The following is a 12,357-nucleotide window of genomic DNA, read 5'->3' as shown; positions in this document are numbered from 1 at the left end:
AAAAAAGCTGCAACCATCATCATCTAATCTTCAGCATTTGTGTGAGATCACCATCAAGACTGTCCATTACTACCAAGTCTGACTATAAATTTTCTAATGTAGATGCTTGTCCAACATGACTAGAATAGAGATCAAACTCAGAAACCGAGGGCTAGAGTGGAGTGGAACTCTGGCTTCCTGTGCACAGTTCCCTGCTACTACAAACCACCACGTCATGTTGTTCCCACTATGAAATTCTCAAACTCCATTTTAAAAGCAGTTTGTTTTTTTCTTACTAGGAAGCTGTTTTAAGAACTTCGCTCCTCAGATGGTTAGAAACCTCTCGATTTCCATCCTCTATTTCTTTATGATCACTTCATAACCATTTGTACTTGCACCACCATGGCTCTTTAGCTTAAAAAATTCTTTTCCCTCCCCAGTGTTCTTCTCCCAACATATTTGCAGAAAGCAACACATTATAGCCCACAGCCTTTGTTCTGCTAGACTAAGCAAGCCAAACTCTTTAGCGTCTCCAAAACAGGCTCTTCATTCTGCTGATCATTCTACTAGTTATTCCCTTGCACCTGCTCCAGCTGGAATTCATATTTCTTAAAAATGGGGAACTGGAATTAGATAAATTCCCAAATGAACTCTCTCCTCTGCCTTGTACAAAGGCATTAATCCTCCTCTGTTCCTACTAGTAATATCTTGATTGATACAATCCTACAATCACACCTTTTTCATAGCTACATCATCATGACCCTGTGATCATTCATAATATAGAAGGCAGGGTAGATATGTACCTTATAAACTAAGATAGAGCACAAGCTTTCACAACTCGAGTTCACTTTATCAGATGCTGTGAAAGGATAGCCTAGAACAGTGTATACACTGGACTGAGTGATCCGAGTGCAAGAGGTGGGAAAAGAAGAGGCAGAGGAAGGAGACTGTGGGAAGGGAGACAGTGATTGGAGAAGCACACAAGCTAATAATCCATAGGAAGAAAGGGTCACAAAAACCAGTCCAAGTAACGGGATAAGAATCTGTGGTCCCAGTTTAAACTCTACTTAACACAATCCAGTTTGTGGATATTTTCTTGTTCAGCAATTTGCCCCTCTCCCCCCTCCCCTTGTGCTCTCTATCTTATTTAGTTGATTTATAACAGGGGCAGGCAATTATTTCAGGTGGAGAGCCACTTAATGAGGTTTGGTGAGCTGTTGAGGGCCACATGGGTAGCCCTGCCCCTTGATAGTTGCCCCACCCTGATTGCCATCTTGGGAGCAGAAGTCCCCTTCCCCCACCCTTTGCCACCAGAAGTCCCTCTCCCGGTGTCCTTCTCCCCCCCCCCCCCCCCCCCAAATACTCCTTTTGGGGGAGGGGGCTGTCATCTTAAAGCCAGAAGAAAACCAAATCATACACTATAGTCAAACAACTACTGTAACGTATTTTAATTTTATTACAAAAAATATGTCACGATTTGTGTTTGCAGTGTATATAGAGGTGACTGCATGATAACTCAAACATAAATTCTTAGTCTTGTATAGTGTGTGTGTGGTGGGGTACAGGGGTGTATGTGTGTGGTTTGTGAAGGTGTGGCTGTGTATGGGGGGCATAGGGCATGTTGGGGGGTTATGGGGACAGGGTCTGGGTGTGTGGTGCTTGTGAGGTGAGGGAGGGTAGGGAGGTATGTGGACCCCCACATGGGGCAGCAGCAGATGGAGGCACTGGTGCTTGGCGGGGCAGCGCTGCACACCGTGACAAGGAGCAGAGCCCCCCCAGACTGCCTCTCGCCGGCGGGCCCCCACACTTGCGGGGCACAGGAGGGAAGCGCAACACACTGGAGTCAGCTGAGGTGGCAGCCAGCTCCAGCATGGGGCATCCCTCCTGTGCTGTGTGAGTATGGGGCCCGCTGGCAGCCCAGTGAAGGCTGTGTGCCATGGGGGGAGTGTGGGGGAGTCCCTGCCCTTCCTCCCACCCGTATGCCGCCCACCCAAACTCCACGCTGCCACCAGCCCCTGCCCCATGCTCTCCACTCCTGCCCGGCTGCAGATCTGCCCCCAGTCATGATGATGGGAGCGAGGTGCAACAGGGTATGCATGCCTGGGTGCCTTGCTCCCACCCTCATGTGCGGAAGGGCTGGGGGGGTACAATTCGTTGGTGGGTGCCGCGGGCCAGATGAAAGTGTCTGGTGGCCTGGATTCGGCTTGTGGCCTGGATTTTGCCTGCCCCTGGTCTATAAGGTGCATATCTACCCTTCCTTCAGACTAATACAGTTAAATTACCTGTCTCCAATCATTACATACCCAGGTTTCTTCTCCACTTCTGCTGTTTCCAATGGATGAATTCCCAGTTTTAGCAAAAACTCTTATTAGCTTCTAAAACGCACGACTTTCTACTTCACACTATTTAACTGTACTCCATTTCTGTTATGCCAGTTTCGCTGTTCCATATCCTGGTTCTCCAACAGTACATCCTAACTGTGTATCCTCCGCCAGCTTCATAAGCATGCATCTACCTTTTGGGATAAGGTCAGTGACACTTTTAACGTTCCTCCACAGAATGATCCTGGGAACCCTACTACCAGCCTGATACCTCCCCTTTCACCACTAGCTACTGTCATCTACCCCATAGCCAGCTCCTTACCTCCCTTACATATTTTTAGCCGATTACCACTTCCTTTAGCTTAACTAAATATCCCACGTGACACCGTATCAAATCTTTTACTGAACACTACATACATGAGATCTACCTTATTTTTTTTTTTAAAAAAAAAAGGTATTTCACCAAAGATACTGGGTTAATCTGATCTACCTTTGCTAAATTCACATTTCATTTTATCCCACTTTCATTTTCTTCAATGTTTTTTAAATTCTTTTCTTCAAAATTTGTTCTAAAGCCTTGGATGTTAGAGCTTACTAAAGTGGATTAAAAAATAAATAATTGTTTTTAATATGATAGTTATTTCAATAAGGCTATTAAAAAAGCTTTTATGAAGATTTCAATAATCTGTGCCAAGGCCTATATCTACTAAAATAATTACATTAGAAAGGAGCATTCGGGGAACACATATTGGCTGATGATTCTTTAAAGGAAGTCAGCCCACTGAGCTAGTGGAAGTCTCTGAATAAGCACCTAAAACCAGATTTTGTGGATGTATTAAGCCAGCTTAATACATCACAACAAACCCCACTTCTGCAGTCACAAAGAAAATAATTTCTTCATTTAATTTTTCCAGCCATTTCAATTCAATGACAAGCTTTTTCAGAGTTGAAAAACAAAAAAGCTTGTTTTCCTCTTCCAATAAAAGTGAAGTGTTGGAGACCGAGAACTACCAATTTTAAAACCCTAGAGGAACAGCTGAACAGCAATACACAAGTTGAATTTACAAACTAATACCACCTTTATTAAAAAGCAAATCATTTTTATAAATTTACTTTTTCCAGAGATATCTACCACAAGTAGTCGATAATTAAAAATGATGTTTTGTGGATTTTTAATTTAATCCCAATTTCCCTCAAAACCAGCTTGACAAATCACAAGAAAAGTCAGACATCAAGATGATAAAATGTCATTTGTGATTTTCTAAAATAATATTTAAAAAATGAGAATATAAATAAATATATCTTAAGCAGTAAAATGGTGTGGCATTTATAAAAGCCAGGGCATCCTACTCATTAGCAAAAATACCAAACTCCACAAATGAGATCCAGCCCCTCTTTAGTAAAATACTTAACTGGATACATAATAATTCACTATAAAATGATAACCATGACATAAGAACTACTGACATCTTTATATTAATTACCTGACAGTCAAAACTGTCCTTTTAACTTATATTCCATATTCTGTTACTACAGACATACTGGAAAACAAATCACCTTTGCAGGAGGTCTGGAAAATTAACACATCTAGATGATGGTGGCCAGGTGGGAAGGAAGATGCAAAGCCCTGCTGGGGAACTTGCATGGAGGAACCCAGCTGTTCCCTTCGTTTTTAAAGAGAGAGAACTGCATCTGTAGTGTCACACCAAATGTGATCGTGAGACAAGGCAAGACACTTTCAGCAACAAAAAGCTCACAATTCATTCTGGTTTCTCTCGGCCACCTTATTTTTCATTGCAAATAAGAACAATCATTTCATACATTTGCTAGCCCGGCTGGATTCTAATCCTTTGTCACTTATTTGCCTAGACTGTTCAGAGTTGCGTGCGATCACTTTTAGCAAGGTGGAGGAAGTACCTGATAGAGTACAGGGAAAAACATGGATGTTCCCTGGCCTGTTTCAGATACTGAAGCGAACCCTGAAATACACTGAACTGCTGCAGCAAAACCTGGACCTCAGACTTCAGAAGTAAAGAGGTTTTCTGTTAAGATCTAATAGGAAGAGAGTGCTTGTACTGGGCTGCAGATCTCACAATATATTTCATACAACTCTTATATACATCAGTCGGGTTAATCAACGTACCAAAATAAAACTGGATTTGGATTTTCTTCCACATCTAGGGCCTGTACACAAACACCCTCAACATAAGGGTTCACTCCCAGTTTAATTACACGCTGCTCTGGAAGCCTAGGAGCTCCTTAGAGACAGCTGCCCTCCCTGGCCTTTCCTTTCCTAGGAGGCATTTTACCTTTTGCAAGTACGACTAAGCTCTGTCAAAGAAACGCATCTTGTTTATATTTTAGAAGTAGAGTTTGGGGAGTTTTCTTTCCATTTTGAAACATCACTGAAATTGGCACATTTCTCAGAAACGTTCCACTTCAACCAAGAATTTTCCTGCCAATGAAAAACATTCCCTCAAAATTTCCAGGAAGCCTTACCCATAAGTATGGGACCAGTTAGGATGTCACTAAACACCACATGTAGTTTATACACCTTAAAAATCACACCTAAATGCTTTGCTTTAATTAATTTTCTGGCTATATAAAAGTACATTAGATAGTAAAAACAGTAAGATGCAATGCCTCTCCAGTAGACTCAATTTACTCTGCTGCTAAAAAGTCTCTGGTAACTGGACTGGTTTCAGAAGCAGATAATGGCCTATAGTTACATGTATTTTCACAATGGCTGAACCTTAGTCAGAAACTTAATAAAAATGTGTATACACGCAAGTCCTTTGACTATGCAACTCCACTGCTATGCAAACATTTGTGAGCCATACTGACATCTCTTTTCATATAGGTAGCCAAAACCCAGATCTGAAGACCTTCAAGCAGCAAATATTTTCCCAGGGTTGGGTTGGGTGGAGAAGGGGAAAAGGGGGGGGGGGGGAAGGGAGGGAGTTCCTTGCAGAGGAGGAGGAGTTACCCCAGTAAGAGATGGAGGGAATGACAAAACTGATTTTTCCAGAGGGCCTGTTTAAGAGCATAGTTTAACATTATATGATGTATTTAAATAATTTAATATGTACATTTACATCTCAAGCAAAAAATTACAGTGGAGAGGTGGCACAACAATGTTGTGTGTGTGATACGGAACACCTGGATGTGTACCTCTAATTCTGATTGCCAAAAGACAGGAGGTCAGAGTCACAATAAAAGCATACTTGGATAAGGAACGTGTAAGAACTGGAGCAGATATGCTGAACTACAGGAAGACCCTCTATCATCCGATTCATATGCAGGCCCCTCAGCAGAAGATGGATAGTTGCTTAGGAGCAAATAACACCATAGCAGTTGTTCCTACAGTAAATGAATCTACTAATTGTCAAGCTTTACATCAAAACTAAATTGATATTTCTGAGTTATTGGGGGTTTTTTTAATTTCCTACAGAGACAATAATTTGCGTAGCAAGTGTTCTAACAGCCACATAAGTGGGATGTGATTTTAAGTATCCAGATTTGGCTAGTGAGAAGGGTTTGTTCTACACACTTGGTCTGCAAGGCACAGGTTAGCAACACTCATTTTTCTCACCACTATTCTGGCAAAGTGCTTCAACTGCAAATAGGAAACCCAACCTACAAGGTGGAGATGGCTCACATGCCACACCAAAATTATTTTCAGGATTTGGATAAAACCAATCTGCCATCTCGAAGCAGTACTGCTTGTGACACAGGTAGGTATCTGTTTAGCAGGAACTGGACACACTTGTAGCTAACCAAGCTGAAAATTTGTAGTGTCATTTGCAAAAGACATTTTCTTCACTTGCCTCTTTTCTGAAGGTAACGATTTTTTTTTTAATTTTTTTTTTTTTAAAGAAAAAAGAAAGAAACAACTGTTAAAGTAACTTAACAAAAAGCCTTCCAGCATGCAGCTGAACTAATAGCAGACAAGTTACAAGACAGACAGAAGTTCTTGCCACTGCTTGGCCACTCTGTTATAAAGGGCTGCTCAGGCTGTAAAAATTTCAGATTACTAAAGGTTAACATGGTAACTGAAATTTTAACATGATTAAATAAAAACATATTTATAGGAGTTTTTATCAAACATACTAATTTAACATAGGCACTTAAATGCCACCAACGTAACTTGAATAAATACTTGTCCTTTGTCAAAACACCTAACCCACCTAACTCAAGCACTTCTCCCCATCCCAATCCCTAAACTTCATATTTTCTTAGGTCCATGCGGTTTTTTCCCCTAACCCTAGCCAGTGAAGTCAGGGCAAAAATACTTCCCTAGACCAAAGAGAAGAGATTGGTTTCTCCCTATTACCTACCATAACTAAAGAAAAGAGCAGCTTACAGCGGTAGTGGCATCTAACTTGACGCCAGTTCCTCTTTAAAGCAAGAACTACGGGAAGGAAATCAAACTGATCACAGTACTATTCCTGCAACAGGTGAACTACAATGCTTCCTGCAACAGACTATAAACCCTTTGTGATCACATTTTTTACCCAATTCACAATAAAAAAAAAACACACCAAAAAGCAAAACCATAATTCGTACAAAACTACACAGAATTAAAAATAAAAATTGATTGGTGGTGTTTTTTTTTTTTATAAGTTTAGTGAAGCCACGTGATGGCATCTGTTGCCTGCACCCACTAAACCCACCAGGAATTAAAACAAACAGTGCGTTTTAGTAACCTGTGCCTCCTTCCCCAAACGCTCCACAAAGCGTATACGGTGTCATACATTCACAGAAGCGGCCAATCTCCCCACTACACCTCGCTGGCAAATTGGTCGAATGCTACCGTACCCGTTTCTGCTGCCCGTGTCCCAACCGGCTCACTAAAACGCACAGCTGGATCGGCGCTGAACCCAAGTGCTGCGAGCTAGAGCTGCGAACCGAAACCCCCTCAACTGACAAAACCCAATCGAGCGAGAGTTCAAGTTTCAAGCACGCGAGGGTCTTATCGAGGTCCGCAGCAGGGGTAAAAAAACAAAACAAAACCCTCATGTTTTAAATGAAAGCAGTAGCAACTCCAAGCACCCAAAAAAAGCTCTGAGGGTTATAAAAAAAAAAAAACCCTAATTTTTTTAATGAAAGCATTGTCATGTCCAAGTAGTGGAAGAGGCTCCCACAAACACGCCGCGCTTTTACAAGCCTGGTCCCGGCTTTGCGGCGGCCTCACCTGGGGAAGTTAGGGGGCGAGTTTCGCGCAGGGGCCCCCTCCCCAAAGTGCGGCGAGGCAACCTCCATCTTGGACAATACTTGGGCAGGGGATGGAGGGGAGCGAAGGGGCCGGAGCCGGGAGAGGATGCTCCGCCCGCACCTGTGCCCTGCCTCCAGCCCCCGCGATTTGCATGTCTCCCCCCCCCCGGCGGGCGGCGAGGAGCGGGACCCTCCCTCGTCCCCGTCCCCGCTACCTGGGGTGCTGCTGTAGGTGCTGTGGCTCCTGAAGCTGCTCTCGGTGCAGTAGCTGGCATCGTCCTCGTCCTCCATCTCCTCAGGGTAGTCGGAGTCGTCGTCGTCCTCGTCCTCGTCCTCCTCCATGATCTCCTCCTCGTCGCCGTCGTCCTCGGACCCCGGGTGCTCCTCGGGGTCGCCCTCCTCCTCGTCCTCCTCGGACCCCGCGCTCTCCTCCTCCTCCTCCTCGCTCTCGTGGTCATCGTACACCACTTTGCTGGCGCTCCTGCGGGACGAGGCAGCCCGGCCTCCTCCGCCGCCGCCTCCTCCTCCTCCTCCCGCCGCCGCCTGCGCCGCCGCCCTGCCCCTGCCCCGGCTCGGGGGGCCGCCGCCGCCTGCGCCGCCGCCCGCCTTCCTCTTGCTGCCCCCGCGGGGGCACGGAGAGGCCTGGGCCGCCCCCCTCGGCCTGGGCGCCGCCGCCGCCGCCTCCGCCTGGGCCGCGGCCGCCCACCGGCCCCGGCTGCTGCCGCGCTGCCGCGAGCGCAGCCCGCCGATGGGGCCGGCCGGAGCCGGGGAGCTCGCCTGAGCCTGCTGCTGCTTGGGCGGCCTGCCGCGCCGGCCCCGCATCGCTGGGCGCTGGCCGAGGGGGGAAGGGAAGGCGAGGCAAGGGCGGGGCGGGGCGGCGGGCGCCCCGGCGGGCGGGCGCGGGGCAGTGGCCCCCACCCCCGCGAGGGCTGCGGGCCGGGGAGAGCGGCGGCCGCCGGGCGGCGCGGGCCGCACGGGCTCAATCCGAATCGCCGGCGCCCCGCTCCGGATCGCCGCCGGCCGCCATCTTGTTCCTTCGTCTCTGCCTCGGCTCGCTCCGCTCTGACTGGGCGGCAGCAGGCCCCGAGCGCCCCACGTGACCGCCGCCGCCCGCCCGCCCCGCCCCGCGCCGCCAGGGGGCGCCGCCGCCGCGCGGGCCCGGACACAGCGCCGCCCCCCGCGCTCACCTGGGCCCTGGGGCAGCGGGGAAGGGGCGGCTGCCCCGCGCGCGCGGGGGGGCGAGGGGGTCTCTGCTGCTGCTGCGAGCGGCGCCGGGTCATTGAAGGGCGACATCCAGCTGCAGCATCCGGCAGACCTGGGCCACTCTCTCCTTCTGGACACTTTATTAAAGTGCAACATCCAGCTGCAGCATCAGACCGGGCCACTCTCCCCTTCTGGGCACGCTGCACACCTCCCCATTGCAGGGCACTGTCCAGCTACAGCAGCAGACCTAGGCCGCTCTCCCCTTTTGAACAGGTTGAACAGCACTTCCTTCAAGTGCAACATCCAGCTGTAGCGTCACACAGACCTAGGCCACGCTCCTTCTGGACGGGCGAGCACCACTTTATTAAAATGCAACATCCAGCTGCAGCATCAGACCTAGGCCACGCTCCTTTTGGAAAGGTTGAACAGCACTTTATCCAGCTGTAGCATCACACAGACCTAGGCCACGCTCCCTTTGGACAGGCTGAGCAGCACTTTATTAAAATGCAACATCCAGCTGTTGCATCAGACCCAGGTCACTCCATTTATTAAACTCCAACATCCAGCTGCAGCATCAGACTGGGCCACTCTCCTGGACAGGCTGAACACCTCCCCATTACAGTGCAGTGTCCAGCTGCAGCATCAGACCTAGGTCACTCTCCTCTTTTGAACAGGTTGAACAGCAATTCATTAAAGTGCAACATCCAGCTGTAGCATCAGACAGACCTAGGCCACTTTCCCTCTGGACAGGCTGAGCACCGCTTTATTAAAATGCAACATCCAGCTGTAGCATCAGACAGACCTAGGCCACTTTCCCTCTGGATAGGCTGAGCACTGCTTTATTAAAATGCAACATCCAGCTGTAGCATCAGACAGACCTAGGCCACTTTCCCTCTGGACAGGCTGAGCACCGCTTTATTAAAATGCAACATCCAGCTGTAGCATCAGACCCAGGTCACTCAATTTATTAAACTCCAACATCCAGCTGCAGCATCAGACCTAGGCCACTCTCCTTTTGGACAGGTTGAACAGCATTTTAAGTGCAACATCCAGTGGCAGTGTCAGACCTAGATCACTCTCCTTTTGGACAGGCTGAGCAGCACTTTATTAAAATGCAACATCCAGCTGTTGCATCAGACCCAGGTCACTCTCCTTTTGGACAGGTTGAACAGCACTTTTAAGTGGAAGATCCAGCTGCAGCATCAGACGGACCTAGGCCACTCCTTTTGGACAGGCTAAACACTTTATTAAAGTGCAACATCCAGCTGTAGTATCAGACCTAGGTCACTCTCTACTTTTGGACAAGCTGAACAATTTATTAAAGTCCAACATCCAGCTGTAGCATCGGACCTCGGTCACTCTCCTTGTGACAGGCTGAACACCTCCCCATTACAGTGCAGTGTCCAGCTGCAGCATCAGACCTAGGTCACTCTCCTCTTTTGAACAGGTTGAACAGCAATTCATTAAAGTGCAACATCCAGCTGCAGCATCAAGCAGACCTAGGCCACTCTCTCCTTCTGGACAGAGTGAACAACACTTCATTAAAGTGCAACAGCCAGATGTAGCATCAAGCAGACCTAGGTCACTCTCCTTCTGGGGGGGGCTGAACAATTTATTAAAGTCCAACATCCAGTTGTAGCATCAAAGCTAGGCCACTCTCCTTCTGGACAGGCTGAACACCTCCATGCAGTTACTGCACAGCCTGGGCATCTATCCTTGCTCCACAGTTGTTACAGATATATCAGCAGTGCTTAGCTAGCCTCCCATTCTTATTTTTGCTCGTCTTTTAATCTCTTTTTAAAATGTGCCTTTTTAATGTTGCTAAATCCGAGAGTAGTTAGGGAGAGAAATCTGCACAGCACCAAGCATGCAGCAGCTCTTCAATGAGGGCACTCAAGTCGCACTCCTGTATCCAATGAGGACTGGTAGTAGAGATGATCTTTTATTAAACCAATAAGATTTTTGCAAAAAAATTATTTACTTGCAGGCTTTCAGGCACAAACACCCTTCATCGGCATTGGAGAAAAGATTGTAAAAGTTGTCCTGTGTAGAAATGAAAGACTCCCATATCCATTTTTTTTCTTCTTTCATCTTTTAGATTAATTTGTACTCTTTGCAGGCACCCAGGGGTGCATGCAGAGCCATGTTAAGCACAGTACAACTCAGCTACCGCCATAGCAGCAAGCAAAATGTTACATCCCATTTGCAATCTGTATCTTCTAGAACTCCTTCCAAACTCATCTGCTTTTGTCCTGTGTGCGCCTGCATGTGCACTCAACTATGAGAAAAGCATGTAGTCTACTTCAGAGGTGTGTGCATACAACTAGGAGCCAAGACATGAGTTTCAATCTTGCATATGCCACTGATCTTTCTCCATGTTCTTTCTTAAGAGGTAGGAAAAAAACCCTAGACTTTTGCTCAAATAGAATTAGTGTTTGATAAAATAATACAGTGGTTATTTATTAAAGACCCTGGAACCAAAACTTATCCACTTTGTGTTTAACAATAGCCTCCAAAGTCAGTATTAGGCTTGCAAACATTTAGTATAAACAGGGCCCTTTACGGTTTTGAGGCTAAAACCAGCTGATTTGTCTTAAATTTGTTCCCAGGTCAAACCTGAAATGCAAAGCAAAATGAGGGGGCATAAAAACTGGGTGAACTGAAGTCAGAAAAGCAAGTGTGCCTGAACCTTTGATACAAACTATTTTCTGTTCTGTTGCTCGTGCTAGAACTGCAGAGAGATTATGGCACATTACACCTAACTTCCTCACTTTGGAGCATCTTGCTAGAAATAACTAATTATCAAAGAAAATATAGATACCAGGATGAGCGGTATTCTCACCTAGCAAACAGAACATATTCAAAGTTATATGGCCTTCCTCTCAGCACAGAGATTTGCTGAAGAACATTTGTTTTGCTTAGTAAAAGAATTCTGTTGTACCAAGCATGAAAATTATTTAATGCAAAACAAGTTTGTTGGGCTGGATGTTCATTTTTCCTTTCTGGTTTGATAAAAGCAGAAAGGGAGAGAGAGTAGTGAATAGGATAGGCTTATACTGGGGCTATATTAAAGCAACCACCCGAGGGCTATATTGGGAACCCTTGCTGCTGGAATTGCATGGATTACATCATAATCTATGGCATCAGAAAATTCTCTTATGGTTATGAAGAAAAGCTCAAAAATGTTATGCAAGTGTCTACAAACAATTCCAGCTATTATCAACACTTAGCTGCTCCTAACTTCCCCCTTCACTTTAACAATTGTTAACATCAAGACCTATTATTCAGCCAACATCAGATTCTTCTGAATTTTCTCCTCCTGGGGTGATAATCTTACCTGGCAATTTGTTTAAACCGGGGTCGGGCAATTATTTCGGGCGGAGAGCTGCTTACTGAGTTTTGGCAAGCCATCGAGGACCGCATGACAGGCACCCGGGGCAAATAAATATTAATTTTCTACATTTTTAGGGGCCCTGGTTTAAAATGTAGTGGGAAAACAAGTCTTGGACTAAGCTGTACGCCCACTGGAGAAGGGAGTTCCTAGTATACTTAAATTACGCATTTCCTTGTTGTCCTGCCAAAGCTTCTTTCCAAATTATATCATAACTTTCATGCATATGTTGGCTTTTAACTTATGTAT

The 12,357-nt window shown here is 46.3% G+C and overlaps 1 protein-coding gene across 10 annotated transcripts in view; it reads right to left on the bottom strand.

The window, feature by feature from the left end:
- The window catches only part of BPTF (bromodomain PHD finger transcription factor), a 75,790-nt gene extending 67,241 nt beyond the window's left edge, over positions 1-8,549 (bottom strand). For 6 of the 10 annotated variants that reach the window (XM_059732047.1, XM_059732044.1, XM_059732046.1 and 3 more), the window contains exon 1: positions 7,730-8,549. In XM_059732047.1, the coding sequence (XP_059588030.1) occupies positions 7,730-8,336 (607 nt within the window). In that variant the 5' untranslated portion in view covers positions 8,337-8,549. The remainder of the gene's footprint in view (positions 1-7,729) is intronic. The other 4 variants (XM_019494300.2, XM_059732048.1, XM_059732052.1 and 1 more) reach the window with 1 other exon arrangement.
- Between the last annotated feature and the right edge of the window lie 3,808 nt (positions 8,550-12,357).

Source organism: Alligator mississippiensis, chromosome 8 (assembly GCF_030867095.1).
Source record: "Alligator mississippiensis isolate rAllMis1 chromosome 8, rAllMis1, whole genome shotgun sequence".
Taxonomy (NCBI): Eukaryota; Metazoa; Chordata; order Crocodylia; family Alligatoridae; genus Alligator; species Alligator mississippiensis.
The sequence above is the reverse complement of the archived record's forward strand: the minus strand, read 5'-3'. Positions and strand labels throughout refer to the sequence as shown.